General features: G+C 24.7%; 1 protein-coding gene across 1 annotated transcript; it reads right to left on the bottom strand.

The window, feature by feature from the left end:
• Positions 1–103: 103 nt before the first annotated feature.
• Positions 104–16,408, bottom strand: PBANKA_1359300 (VPS13 domain-containing protein, putative; the record flags this gene model as incomplete). Its single annotated transcript, XM_034567232.1, has 1 exon — positions 104–16,408. One exon carries the CDS (start codon positions 16,406–16,408, stop codon positions 104–106), a length of 16,305 nt encoding a protein of 5,434 aa, XP_034423749.1.
• Positions 16,409–17,057: the final 649 nt, after the last annotated feature.

Below are 17,057 nucleotides of genomic sequence, written 5' to 3'. Positions count from 1 at the left end.
GCATATTTCTAGAAAAATTTATTTGTATAGGTATGTATACATAAAGGATATAATCTTACGATATTCCTGGTGATTTTTCCTCCATCATTATATCGTCCTCATATTATAAGGGCGGACGCAAAGACAAAATACTATTACCCAATATAATTGTCGATTTGATAGAATTTTTTGAGTTATGTAATTCTCTATATATTTTATTAATAAGTAAAGCATTATTGCAAGGTATTTTATAAACACTATTGACATTCTCATTAGTAGTTCGTATTATGAGACCATGGCTCGATGCTCTAATTTCTGAAATTTCATCAATTTTAATAGACCATATAACAATATCACCTTTTTTATCATTTGCAAAATCATTATTATTTTTCGAATTTGAAAAAGAATTGGGATATATGTTTGCATATAAATTTGCATAAATAATAACTTTAGGGTATAATAGTAAAGCATAATGCGAAGGTGGGTCATTTTGTTGTTTATGTATAGTTAAGCATTTCATTATATTTTCAGAAAACCTCAATCCCAAACATTCTCTTAATTCAGCTTCTTGTGTGTTATATTCTTTTATTTTACCATATTCACCCCATAACATTCTAGGTTTTCTATGCCTTTTTGTTTTATATTTATACCCACCTATTGGTTTTGAAACTTCTGCTTTTATACCTCGGGTTACATCTGAAACAGCTTGTCCTACCTTATCTAATGGTTTGACTAAAGATCCTGCGACGCCTTTACCTATACCTTTAAAAAATCCGCCTACTCCTTCTTTTTGTGCACCCTCAATTGGCTTAGTTACAATATTTGATAAACTTAAAACTCCTTCCCCTATATTTTTAACAGCACTTAATAAACCTTCTTTCATATTAGTATTCGTTTTAAAATTTCTTTCTTTTTGTCTTCTATTAATATATTCCGTATCAAATGTAAGATTCGATAATAGACTTCCAATACCCACACTAACATTGTCAACTGCATATACGGCTAATCCAATAGTGTTTCTACCAATTTCTAATGGAATTTTAGGTATATTTATTAAACTACTATACCCAACAATAAATCCGAGACAAGCTAATATGGAGTGACTATATTTATCTTTTAATAAAGCATAAAATGATTTGATACTTACACGAATATCATTAAAAATTTCTTGATTTAATGTTACTGGTGCACCTAATAATTCTAACTTTCCTGACACCATTAATATTCTTAGTCCGATTCTAAGTAAGTCACTAAGCATATGCATTTTATCTAATAAAAATGAGCACCAAACTATTAACGTAAATTTATTTATTTGCATGTACTGGATATTTATAGCTAATGGAATATCAGGTGATTTATAGTTTACATATACTGGCAGTACAGTCCATTTTTGAATTTCTTCATATAGTAAATTTTTCTTTTGTATAATATTTATACCTTCAATATATTCAGCCATTAGCAAATTTATACCATTTAATGTTTCTGAATCCATTTCTATTTCTATATCATCTAATAATACTTGAATTTTCTTAAATATAACATCATTATGTGATATAAATAATCTTTCTACATATACGTTTAAAAATGTCTTTTCATCATTATTGTTTATACTTTTGGAAAATACATCATTATTGGAACCATATCGATTACCATCCTCATCATATGCTTCAGCTCTTTCATTTTCTTCATTATATGACGTACTTCCATTTCTTAATTTATATAATCCTCCTTGATCTCCTCTTCCAGTATTACTTACTATTCCATTATTATTATTTCCTGAAGAAGATGAATCCAAATTTAACCCTCTATTTGCTAATAGTACACATTTTTTACATGATTCTAATTGACAATCTATTTGAACATCGGTAATTTTTATATCAATAACTTCTTCTTCATTTTTCATATAAAATAGTGCACATAATTTTGATAACTCAATAAAAAAAACTTCTTCTTTTAATATATTAGATATTATGCTTGCCCCAATTTGTGTAAGGTTTAATATTACATGGACATTTTTATATGTATTGTTAATAACTTTTATTAATTCTTTTCTATTACTATAAAAACTATTATTATTATTTTCGACACTGTATCTACTTCTTCCCCTTTCGGAAATGTTCATAACATAATTATATTCATTTTGCTCAATTACTTTTTTTTCTATATATCTATTTTTATTATAAGAAGGGATATCTCTACCTATTTTGTTACTATTTGCTACATTTCCAATGCCCTGCGTCCCAATATTATCATTCATTATCTCGTATTTGTCTATACTTTCTATTTTGTTATATGACTTTATTTCAGATGATTTAGTTGAATACTTCTTTTCATCATTCTCATCTCTATCATTTCCATCCACAACACAATTAAACCCTGATATAGCCAAAACATTTTTATCGGTATTTGTTTCAGTGCTTATATAATTTTTTTTTAAATGTTTTCCCATAATATTCATCTCATTAATATCACACAATCCCTTTGGTGAATTAATTCTATGAGTCAATTTTATACTTATTAAATCTTCTATATATTCAATAGAAATAATAAATGTTATATTAAAATAGTTAATATTATATGTTTTTTGAGAGTAATTAAATGAAGCAAATTTTAAAATAAGCGGGCTTCTAGGTATTATATTCATATCATGTAATACTATTTCTATTTGAATATTTCTTGATATATATATAAATGGGTTTACCCAACCTAAAAAACTATATTTATTATATTCAACATTAAAATAATGTTCCATATCACTAGCTTTTAAAAAGTTGTTCAGTAGAAGATTTTTATCCAAATGTTTATTAGTACCATCATTGCTACCATTTTTTCCAATTTTTAAATTATGGGCATCATCATGAAATGTTCTAATTTTTAAATATTTAACCAAGCTAGAATTATTATACGCTATATATCCTTTATTTATTTTTTTCTCCAATTTTTCTATTATTATATTTTTAGTACCCATATTAGGTATACAAGTAATAACATATACATCAGATTCGTCTTTTTCTCCGCCGTTGTTAAGCACCATATAATTTGATCCAACAAAATTTTCACTTGGGAATATTACAGATGACCAAAACATATTTTTACTATATTTGCTAGATTTATTTATTATATTCATTTCGTTTTTATTATTATCATAACTACCAGCTCCACTGTTACTATAAGTATTGCTTTCAATATAATTTATATTTTTGTTCTTTTTTCCCATTTCAAACATTTTAAATTGGAACAATAATACGTTATGCTTTTTGATAAAATATAAAGGAGATGTGTCATTTTCTCTAACGCCCTGGATTTGATCTAATTGAAACTGCTTAATCAAAAGAGGGTAATGAAGCCTATTACTAATAATAAATTGAGGTACAACTGTAATTATTCTACTTATAATATATGGGATATTTGTAGTTTTTATTTTTTCTGTATTCAAACAAAAAGTATAATAGAAATTATTGCATACAACATTTGTTTCTGTATAACTACCAATAGGAGGTAAATTTGCATTAAATAATATTAAAGAGTTATCACAAGGAACAGGATAGTTAAAATCATTAAAAATATCATCAAAATTATTTCTTTGTTTTGTTTTTTTTCCATTATTATTAATACCATCAATACTATTATTGTATGTTTTATGAGGTAATAATAAATCAATTTGAGAATTATCACCTAATAACGTTATTCCATTAATTATAGGATAATATTTATTTGAATTTATTGCCTTAATACCTAATCCTGTTCTATCAATAAAACATCTAGGTAATGAAAAAATATATAGGTTTTTATTTCCTAATATACTATTTAACGAATTAAAATATCCATTAAAGTTTTTAATTATTTCTACTTCAATCGATGCAAATTTTTTAAAATTTAATGATAATCTTGCCATTGTTTCATCATCATCTTCATCTAAATGAATTCTATCTGACCATTCACATTGAGAATTTCCAATTTTCATTTTTAAATTTAGACACGTATATTTCTTTATTTCATATATATAGAAAATAGAAAATGGATTTAATCGTTTATTTACATATCCGTTATTCAATGCCCGTGCTGCTAAATCTTTTTTCAAAATTTTTATCTCATGGTCAATATTTCCTATTTCCTTTTCTAATCTATTATATTCATGTATATATACTCTTTCATTATTTACCATACGTTTAGCTTCTAAAGCTTTTGAAGTATTTGAATTAACGGAATTGTTTTGTTTCACATGATTTATTTTATTTAAATAAGAACTTATTTCTTTACTTTGCCTTAATAATTTAACTTTCTTATTTTTTAACATATCAATTCTTATCTTCTCTTCATTAATATAATTAGTTTGTGTTTCCTCTGTAGCTTCAGAAGTCATAATAATATCTACTAACGCTGGAATAGTATTCACTATACTAACATGTGGATATATTGTAATTATCCTTATGTTTTTTTCTGCTGGTAATGCACTTATTTTATGCTCAATTTTTACTAAAAAATATAAATAGCTATTATTACTACTTCTGCTGCTAATAGTAGATGTTGCTATTCCAGTTCGTTCGTTCATGTTTCTATTGTCAACAACTTTACATTTTTTCACATACGTTCCTTGTGATATATCTGAACTGAAAATGTCAGACCATCCATTATCTATGTTAATATAAGAACAATCAGATAATTCATTTTCCCATTTTTCAAAATTTGATGGGCTCAAATATTCATCATTATTATAGTCTTCGTTAGAAGCAGTACAACTACTTCTTTTAGTATTTTCATTTGTATCATCAATATTACACTTTTCCATACTGTTACTGGTATCTCGGATATTAGCTCCATTTGATATGTAATAATAATCGTTTTTGTCCCTAACCAAATTTACAGGCTTAAATGATAAATATACTTGGGATTGGCCATAAAATACACATTCAGGGGGGGAAAGTAAATATCCATGATTTAATATAACAGTATAACTTAAGTTTGTATTCTTTTGTATTATTTTAATATTGGGATTAATATTTAAACTATTTGACACTTTATAATTTTTAAATGAATCACTATGATTAGGATATAATATGCTGGAGTCTATCGTTCTGTTTTTTAATGATGTTAATAAAATAGGAGTTTTCAATGTATCAAAAAATGAAAATTCTAATGGTATACCACATTTATTTATAATTCTGACCGTTGAAGACATAAATAATATTTTATAATTAGGCATAGGTGATATTATTTCACATATTGTTTCGAACATTGATTTTTGAGGTAGACATTTATTTTTCGATCTGTATTTATATGCCAAATTTGTTTGCTTGTTTATTTCTTCGTTTAATTGTTCTAATTTATTTTCTTGGTTGATATATTCCTTATTTAATATAGCTTCGTAATTATTACTGTCCTTTTTATTGTTTTCCATTTTATTTTTTCCATTATATTTTTTGTTCTTGCTGTTAATATTATTATTACTACTATTCATATTACCAAAACTATCATTGTTTTCTCCAATTTCGTTAAATACATAATCGCTTGGACTTATTACATGAATTACATTATTATTTTTCAATGCTGTATTTAGTGAAGTACAACTATTTTTAATTAAATTTATCATCACACATTCTGAATTTTTTAAAAATGGGCCCACAAATTTATTAGCTGAAAATATTGAATTGCTATACAACTTCCTTTTTATATTATTTATATTTTTTTTGTTAAAGTAGTAATATATATTATTGTTTTTGTTAACTTTTTCTATAATATTAAAAGCAGTATTATTATCATAACCATCATATGCATTTACACTATCCCATTCACTATCCTCATCATCATTACTTATTTCGCTATAATATTCTTCCTCATAAAGTTCGCTATCACTATCTAACTGTCCACTCTCATTATTTTCATCTCCTTCGATGCACTTATCACGCTTCTCTTTAAGTGAAGAATCATCGCCTAAACAAGATGAATGACTTTCTCCTTTTGCTAATTCTGTTTCCATCTTTTCATAAGTTGGAGCATTACTGCTCGTATCATCTAAATAGCCAACCGACTTATTTCCCTTATTAAATTTTTCAGAAACCATATTTATATCATCTTTATTCTTTTTCTCTCCACTAATAATAGACGCAATATCTGTGTAGTATGCTCCCTTACCTTTGCAATCCTTAAAATATAAACCATCTTTTAGATTACCTCTATTCTCAATCAAAATATTATTAGCATTACTATTCCTTAAATTATTGTATGATAATAAATTTTCAATAGTTTTTTGAGTATTTTTTGTTATCATTAAATCTAAAACAATATCTCGTTTACTTATATTAATAAACATTTCATGAAGTGTATTTACTATATTGGTTGGAGGAATAGGTATCAAATATAAGTATAAATCTTTTTTTTCTATTAATGTATTATTACCTATTTCATTTACTAATAGCTCGTCTAATGATATTAATTCATTAGTAGTTATTATTTTAGTATATACTTCTGGTAAATATCGCCTTATGTCAATGTCCTCATTTTCAATACTATTATAATATCTATATTTCACTCCTCTTTTTTCTCCATTTTCAAAATCAACGTTCATTTTATCGTAGCTATCTCTATTCTTTCCCTTGTGTGTATCAAGGGTCTCTTTCTTGTTGTTACTATTACTATAACTTCTAACTGTATCTTGCCGCGTATTCAGTTCATGCCCATTTCTTATCATCGTTGTTCGCCCACAGTCATATTTCATATCTTCGCTACTGCGATCAGGCATAACAAAAGCATAATAATAATCGCTTGTTAGATTAACGTAATATATAATTGAGTTATCTTCGATTGGATATATTGCCTCTCCAGTTTCTTCTTTTTTCAAAAAACTATCTAAATGAAAATCCATCGATTTATTTTCATCTGCACCATCGGGAATTACATCAAAAATAGATGAAGAATCTTCATATATACTTTTGGATTTCTTATTTTCTCTTTTATTAATCATTACACTGGCATATTCGTTATTTGTACTTGTGTGAATTGATATACTTACACTATTTTTATCATCCTGATTGTATAACAATCTTTCCAAATCTCGATCGTAAGTACCCTTATCATAATTCCTTTTTTTACTAGCCTCTTCAATTTCGTTATTTTCCATAATGCTCTCGTTTTGTTTTTCTTGCATATGCTCTTGATTAATTGAATTTGCCTCCTTCTTACTTTTTAACCCATTAAGAACCTTTTCCCAAAAAACTGGAACAAACATAAAAAGCAAATTAACCAACTGCGGCGTAATATTAAACCATAAAGCTTTAGCACTGTTTATTTTTATAATACTAATAGGGGTTCTAATAGATTCAATATCTTCACTATATATATCACTTGGTAATACTTTATGCACATCTAATGATATGTTACATTTTTCCAGAAATGGTTCCCACTCACCAATGCAATTATTAAAATATTCTATATTCGAATTTAAACAATTTATAATATATGAGCATTCATCTGTATAAAAACGCAATTTTATATCCATACTAAATGTCATCCTTATAATTGGAACTATAGCGTTTTTGACATCGTTAATAAATGTACATTTAACATTATTCAATTTAATATTTATTTTTATATCTTTATATGTGTTCGTTTTAGTAGTATTTGTATCTAATTCCGATTCATTTTCTTTTGTAAATATTTTCGAATGTAATGTATCTGAGGTATTGCTTTCAAAATACCACAAATTAGAATCAATAGAATTAGAATACGCTGATGAATCATATTCCCCATTGTATGCAGAATTTTCAACCATATTATTATTATAACTCGATTCGGATAATATTAATTCTCTCTTATCCTTCCCATTTGCTAAATTTTTTGAGCAGTCATTATTTTTTATACGTTCAAAATATTTAAAATCTTCTATTATATCATCTCTAACTTTTAATTCATTTTTTTCTTTTCCAGGCACTATTGAATTATTTTCAAATATATCTCTTTGTTTTTTTCCAACTTTTTCTATTTTCCTAATTCTATTCAAATTTGTTATTTCCAAATCATTTATTGTATCGTGCTTTCCTTTCATACCCTTACTTATAAAAAAAATGTTATTTCTCATAAATATACTTTTAATTTTTCGATGTATAAATATAACAGGAGGTGTAACAGTGCCAATTGCAATATTTGTATAAGCACTTGGTACATCACCAAATAAAGTAGACGAAGCTTTTAATAAAATCTCAACATCATCATTAGATAGTCTAATATCAAAATTACTTATATTTAAATCAATTTCAAAAACAGATATAAATTGAGGATGATCTTTTTTTTTTATATTTTTTTTTATTATATAGTTCTCTTTTTTTGTATCAACTGATTCATAAATAGCTTCACCAATTACATTTAAATTTTCACATAACAAAATATTTTTCTTATGGTAGTTGTGAAGGAGGTTAGAAACGTTTATACTGTCCATTTTATTATTATTATTGAATATACTAGAATAATTTGAAATCGTATTTGTGCTTAATCTTATAGAATTATTCACATAATTAATCCTTTTAATTTTACTATCGATTGCATATATTTTCCTAAATAAGATACATCCATTTGATAGCGAAAAAGAAAAAACAAAATTATTCGACCACATAATTATTGGATGGTTTACATTTTCTAAATTTGTAAATAAAATAAAATTTCCATTATTTACTTTAAAGTCTATATGAATAGGTTTATTATCCATTTTTAATAGTTCATTTATGTTAGTAATTTTTTGATTTTTATCACCTTTTAATAGTTCTTTTATATAACTTTCTTTATTTAAAATTTTTGTTGAATTGATATTCTCCTTTTCGTTTTTAGGTTTTTTCTTCTTTTCAGGTAATTGTGAATTTCCTGATTTTTCTTTATTTTCTGGTTCCAGTTTTTCCATTCCATTATCTATACTATTATTTATGTTGCTATTCTTATTATTATAATATTTGTTAGATACAATATAGGGTGATGGTTTTGGATATAAATGCAATGTACTCAGATTAAACCCAGTTGATAAAAATTTATAAATGTCTATAAATATAACAAAAAAGCAACAAATATAAGCATCATCTAATTCTATACTTAGTAATAAATCTTCTATAAATGAGTTTATTTTTATTTTTATTCCTTTCTGTTTTATATTTTTTTTTCTCTCATTTAAAAAAACATTATTATCAAACACATAATTTAGTAAACTTTTATAATTATTATTTTCGTATATTTCATCGAGGTTTTGATTCGCGCCATTACAAATAATCCTATTGCTTTGACCATTTATCGAGGTCCCACTTTCAATTGCACAGCTAGAGTTCGAGTTTATTTTATTATTACTGCTATTATTATGATTATTCTGATCTCTATCTGCCCTAGCAGTATGAGAAACAAAATCAGAGCTCCTTTCACGAAGTTTCACATTTCCTACATATTTGGTAGTCCTATTGATTCGTTTTTTATTCATCTCATTCTCAATGCAACAATAAGCAACTCTTTTGTAATAGTTAACCGATCCATTTCTAACATCATCAATATACAAAGATGTACTATATAAATTGAAAAAATATATATAATAAAAGTCCAAAAGAATTAACTCAAAAGATATACTAATGTTTTGAAATGTAATTATAGCAACAGGGATATTATTATCAAAAGAGGTTTTTACTTTTAAACTCTCTAAATTTATATATGCATAAAACTTTGTTCCGTTTTTTCGAATTCCATCAGTTTTGTTGGTATCTTTAAGAATAAAATTATTATTTTTCATTTCGCTATTATCATTCTCTTCAGTATTAAAGTTCGAATTATTTCCACTAGTATTATCTTCAGAAACTTTATCATTTTTATTTGTCATATGGTGCTTTTTTTCATCAGTTTCTTCATCATTTTTTATATTACTATTATTAATATTTACATCTTTGTACTTTAAATTGTTTAAAGCAATATTCCCTTTCCTGAATAATTCAGCATCTAGCATATTATCGATGTCAATATTTTTATCACATATAAAACACATAGGGAAATAACTCTTGTAGCAAAAGTTTTCATTTATTATATCTAATAAAAATCTAAGTTGATAAACAGTTAAATCTAAACATAAATCTTTACCATTAAAAAATATAAAAATTTCATCTTTTCTACTTAATAAGCATAATCCAATATCAATTTTGTGTAAAATATTCCCTTCGATATTTTTACTCCCTCCATTTTCACACGCCATACTTTCTATATCTAGCAAATCAACATATAATGTAAAATCATATTTTTTATTTGAATCAAACATATTAATATTATTGTTTCCTTGACTATTATCCATTTCATTATTTAAACTTTTTCTGCCTAAAATTAAGTCACAATCCCCTTTATCTTCTTTTATTTTCACGTGTTTATTTTTTTTATGCTTACTATCTGCGCTATTCCTTCCTTCATCATTACTTAAACCATCTCCAGCATTTTCATTATCCCCTTTGCTGATAACTTTTTGATCATTACTATTTTTTATCACTTTTTTTTTTTTTAATTTGTATTTTGTTCGTTTTTTTTCCTTTCTCATTCTCCTTTGTTTTATTTCATTTCTTTGCCTTAATACAATCTCTTCTGCACAGTTTTTGGTGTAAGCATTTTTAAATTTCAACATACTTAAATGGAATTTCAAGTACGATTCAATATAAGGTATACACTTATTATTACTGCCTCGATTGTCATTGTTTTCGTTATTTAAGTCAGTATTGTTATTATTACTACTATTATTTTCATTATTTTTTGTATCTTTATCATACTTAGAAGTATCTTTTACTTGACCCTTGTAATTATATATTATATTTTTATCCTCTGGGATTATAACAATTGGATCCACAATTGTGAATTGAAATAAAAAGTATTTTTCTTGAGCAACTTGTACAACTTTTTTATACGATTTACTAATGAAAACATTTAATATACCGTCATCTAAATATTCTAAAAATAATCTTAAATCACGCAAATAAAAAATATAATATATTCCTGAAATATCACACATCATGCATATATTGTAATATCTTTTATCATTGTAAACGTTTATATTTCCAACAAATAAAAATTGCTTTTTCTTATTAGGAGTCATCGTTTCTTTCCGTTTTTTTATTTCGTCCGGCAAATTAGCTACTGTTATATAGTTAAAAGTATCTTTACTATTTTTTCGATTGTTCAAGGTTCTATACTCATCATCATTGTAACCTATATTGTCCTTTGAACTTCCACTCAAAATATTTTGATTACTACTTTCTACATTGTTAATATCATTTTCTATATATCCAGATTCATCAATATATTCCTTTCGTTTTTTCGATATAAATAAATCATATGTATAGTCATTAATGTTGTTAGAAATTATATTTTTACCATTCATAGAAATAATTCCCTTTTCAATATTTATAAACATTTTTTGATCAAAATTTAAGTATATATTGTTTTCATAAAATATATTACTCACTTGGATTTTTGAGAAAATTTTTTTTTTTTCCCAAAATGATAAAGAAGCACTTTTTACATAGCAATTAAAGAAATATTTTACATACGAATTTTCTTCTCCAAATAATTTGGGAAGTGTACCATTTAATCCATTTTTAAGAATAACGTCGTTGTTTTCATTTTCCACATTATTTTTCTCCTTATTGTTGTATTCGTTAAAAATATTCAAATCCTTTAATTTTTTATTGTTCTCACCAGGGAAGCGCTCAAATTGCTGATACTTTTGCAAACTTCCTTGATTAATTGTTTCATTTTTTTCAACAGTGTTGTTTTCATTTATATTATTTTGATTGTTCCCTGATTCTGTACTTTGTGTAGATGCTTTTATGTCTAAAATGTTTAAAGAATTTTTTACATTTTTTAAGGTCTCTTGAACACTTCTTAAAGTGTGTTCAGAAATAAACATTTTATAGTTTTTTAATTCTTTTTCATTTTTTAATTTATTTTTTATATATTTCATATCCTTTTCTATACCATATTGCAATATATTTTTATATTCTTTCATTGTTTTAAAAATTTGTTTTATTGTTTTATATTTCCAGTGTAATTCAATATCACTTACGATAAAATCAACATGTATTTGCGCAATATTATTTTCATTATGTTTTTGTATAATTTGTAAATTTATAGACAATTGTTTTTCCTCTATAGCATCCATAAAATCGTCATCATCATTATCTTCTATTTTTCCATTAAAATACTTTTTTATTTCTTTATTTATATATTTATCATTTTCATAATTATCAAAATTTTCAACTTCTTCATTATTTATTAAATCGAACTTATCTGCATCCATCATTTCTTTGTATAAAGATGGGTAGCAATTTTTATTCCCTTCATTCCAATTTGCATTCACATTTGCATTTTTATTATTGTCATTCATTTCGTTATTATTATTTTTGTTTTTAATATCATTATTCCCATCAACGTTGTTATTTTTATGATCAAAATTATTTGCACTTCTAAATGGCATTTCAAAAAATTTATTGTTTTCTATATTTCTATTTTCATTAAGCTTACTATTCGATAGCATAAATTCCTCTAATCTTTGAGCAGATTGAAACCTCTCCAAATGTCCTGTATTATTATTATCACCATGTTCATATTTTTCATTCGTATCAAAATTTGATTCGTTTAACATTTTGTTACTATTTGATATTTTAGTCATATCATTTGTATTCATATTATTCAGACTATTGTATTTTTCCTCCTTTAAATATGCTGAAATATATTTAAAAGGATATGCATCTTTTGAATTTATATTTTTGGCTAATGTAAAAAAAATTGGTTGTTTATTACTTGGGTCACATATCCATAATTGTTCGATTTCTATTTTTATAATTTTTTTTTTTTTCTGAAAATAATTCTTGTATGATATACCACAAGCTTCATATTTAAGTATATCGCAATTCTTACTATTTTTAATAGAAAAAGATGAAGTTTTTATCAAAAAATCTATATCATATAAAAACGATTCTTCTTCAGTTTTATTTTTTTTGTCTATATTACAAACTTCTAATTGTGTTTCTTCTTTTTTAATATTATCATCCAACAAATTAGTACTCACATTATTGTTCTTTATTTTATCATTTTCACATGCATTTTGAGGATTTGTTTCAACATTCTCATCCCCTTTACCATCGATACACTTTTTTTCGGCATTATTTTTTCGTTTATTTTTAAATGATTCATCTTCTTTTTTATTTTTAGAATAAAAACGTGTCAAATATCTAGTGATAGATGTTGGTACTGCTAATATAATACTAACAGCATCAGGATTTATTTGAAAAAATATACCATCTAATATTATATTCGTTTTTAATATCTTTAAGTCGTACTCAACATATACCTTAACTGGAATTGGTTGTAATATATAAAATTTATCATCTTCGATATATTTATCTTTTATATTATTGCAAAAGTTGTTTTCCAGACTATTGCCCTCTTTTTCACCACTATTTATTTGGTCAGCATCTCGATCAAATGATTTACCATCATTCAATCCCTTTATTTCAGATACATTTCCCTCTGTGTTTGAATATGTATTTTTACTATTATCTTTAGGCTTTCTTCGATGCCATTCCAATTTATTATGATTAAAATTTGATGTCTTCAAACATGTTATTTGGGTTTCATTAAACTCAAATATTAAATTAAATTTGTTATAAGCACATGGATATTCTGTTTTTGCAATTAAATTACCTAAATGTAGATTTACTATACCATTTGTTAAATTGTCAAAATGTAATATTGGACCACATATATGAATATAAAATTCGAACATTTCTGGTAAATGTTGAACTGCTCTATTATAAACATTTTCTCCTTTTTCTTTCAACCCCTCAATTAGTTCTGATTGCTCCATTTTTTTAATATGTAATAATGCTTCTTCATTATCTTCATCATTTTCAGTGTCTTCTACAACTTCATTTATTTCAGTTATTTCTTCGTCTTCTCCGATTTCACCTTTGACTAGTGCATTTTCTACCTTTTCTTTGTACCTTCTTGTCGAATTAATATCCTTATTATTAATTATATCCATTAAGGGGAATGTAAATGATAAAATATTATTTATAAGTAAAGGCGATAAATATAGCTCTAATGGATTCAATCGTAAAAGTGTAGACAATGTATTCCCTTTTTCGGTAACTAAATGGTTGATTTCTAAATATGCACATAAACTTTGACTATACAATAAGGAGTGATATATCGGATTTTGATAAATATTTTCTTTATTATTCATGTTATGTGAAAATACATTTTTTGTATTTCGAAATTCCATAAATATTTGATTTCTATGTTTTGCTACAAAATTTTGTAGCTCAATTATAAACTTCCATTGGAAATTATCATTATCATTATGATCAACTACTGATTGTAATGATAAAGAAGAATATATTTGATAAAAATTTATTGACAATATATTTATTTCGTTATAATTCAATTTATTTTTATTTCGGTGCATGTTGTTTAGAGAACTTATCTTTGAATTAGTACTTAATGAGCTTTCGCTAGTTACACTTAAACACAATTCATTATTTAAATTATTTGCAGTATTATTACAATCACTATTCATATGAATATTCTCGTTATATTTTTCATTATTTTTATTTGAAGCTCCCTTTATACATTCTTGCTCTTGTTCATTAAATTTACCATCATTTTTACTATTTATTCTATTATTTATAATATATTTTCTTTTCTTACTATCATCATATATATTAATAGAAAAATTAGAAAGTTTAAATTGGAAATCGTATTTTGTTGGAATAACTACATCATAATTATCTTCATTTACTACTGCTTCTTGTAATATATTTAACTCGTGCTCATTTATAAAATCTTGTTCAGTTTTTAAAATGCTTTGCACTTTATTTTCAATATCCTTTTTATTCCCTGTTACCCAAGACCACCAAGATTGCTGTTTGTATATAGAATCATATAAAATTTTTTTTTTGCAATTTTTTTCTTCTATTATTTTTTCTAATGTATCTCTGCATTGTAATCTCCATTTAGCTAAATGTCTAACACCAACCACATCATATAAAATTTGTAATCGATTTTGCTCTTTTTTTGTTAATTCGATTTTTGATATATTATATTCTTCGCCTAAAATTCTATTATACAAGTTTATAAATTCGTTTTTTGTCTCATTTCTTAATGATTCAACATCTAACTTAACAGTAGATGCATGTTTTAATAATAATTTATTTATTTCATTTCGGGAATTATTCGCTTCGCTCATTATTTCAATTATTTTTGTAATTTGAGTTCTTGTTAATGTTATACCTTCCCATTTATCACTTATTTCTAATCGAGCTTTTAATTCTTTTTTATTACTAGATTGTTCAACAGGCAAAACTAAATCAAATGGTTTAATTAAATATTCAAAATTATTATAATCTAACATTTTATGATCATCAGATTTATAAAATAAATTTATATTAGCTAGCGTTTTTTTTAAATAATCATTTCCTTCATCATTATCGAAATGATCATTATTCAATTTATATTCATAATCTATATTATCATTATTATATTGTTTAGATGAGTTTTTATCATCAGCATTTATTGGTGATGCTGAACCTCCATTTTGTTCTCCATTATTTTTATCATTAAATTTTTTTTCAGTATCAGATTGGGTTTCTTTTTTACAATAATCATTTGTAGGATTATTATTAATCCGATCTGTTTCGTGAGTAATATCTTTACTATTTTTTTTTTTCACTGCGTTTTCCTTTTTTACTTTCTTTTTACTTTTCTTATTTTCTCTTTTTTTTTTATTTGTATTGCTATTACTATAAATACATAGCCCTTTAAATTCAATAATATGATTCAATTTCTTAGATTCCGAATCATTATTCGTTTCAGACGATCTTTCATCTTTTTTTTTTAAATTTTTTACAGAAGAAGACTTTAAAATAAATCCAATGAAAAAGTTTCTTTCAATATCTTCAAAATGAATAAATACATCTTGTATATCGATTTGAATATTATTAATAATTTTGTTTAACAATTTAAATATAAGTGTTGATTTTTCAGCTGGTTTTTCTTTGTTTTTTTGCTGCTTAATTAGAGATATTTCTTCTTCTAATAACTCGAGTCTATGCATTTTTGCTTTTCGCAATTCATCAATTAAAACACTTTCACTTTTTTTATAATGTCGTGGTTTTACATATATGTGTGCATTTTTAATAAACACACATACCGGATTCTTCCCAAGGCTACTCCATGGGATTTGAATATTTATTTGGCCTATACTTCCATGTACGATTTTAAAAGATAAGTCTAATATTTCGGTTATTTGCGGTTTCAGGTGTAAATTTTCAAGAACTATGTTTCCTGACCAAACACCCAAATGCAAATTCTTTTCAATGCCTTCAACATATGGTGCAAGAAATTTGTTTAATAATTTTTCAACCAATGATTCAAGCATTTTTTATATCAAACTAATATCATTTATCTATATTACATTTTCTCTATTAATATTCTTTTTCTAATAAATGGTAAGCATTTAAAAAAAAAATTATATAAATTATCTTATGCCTTCAATTTTGAAGTCTAATAATTAGCACAGTAAATATATAATATAAATATATACTTTTTCTTCAAGCTACATGATATGCTAATCTTCTTTATTGAATGCATATGATATGTTTTTTATTATTTTTATATCATAATTTCAAGCATATATAAACACATATTGCATGCTTTGATTTTCGTTAAGTTTTCTTTTGTAAGGATTTTAAAACGTCGTTAAAATGGTTTATCTTTTGTTTTACCATTCACAACGATTTTATAAAAACGAAAAAAAATGCATTGCATATTTTATTTTAGTATTTATGTAACATATATAAATATTTATTTATACATTACAAAAAAAGAACTACATGCCACTAAGATTAAATAAATAATACCCTAACAAAAATTTATGGAAATTATGTATGCATATATATACATACGGGATGAATTATGATATATACATATATAAAATAATTTTTATAGGATGGAAAAGAAAAAAAAAATACATTTAAAATTATTCGAATTAAATAAGTAAAAATAAATTTGCATTCATAAAAATGCAT

This window comes from Plasmodium berghei, assembly GCF_900002375.2.
Source record: "Plasmodium berghei ANKA genome assembly, chromosome: 13".
Lineage (NCBI taxonomy): Eukaryota > Apicomplexa > Aconoidasida > Haemosporida > Plasmodiidae > Plasmodium > Plasmodium berghei.
The sequence above is the reverse complement of the archived record's forward strand: the minus strand, read 5'-3'. Positions and strand labels throughout refer to the sequence as shown.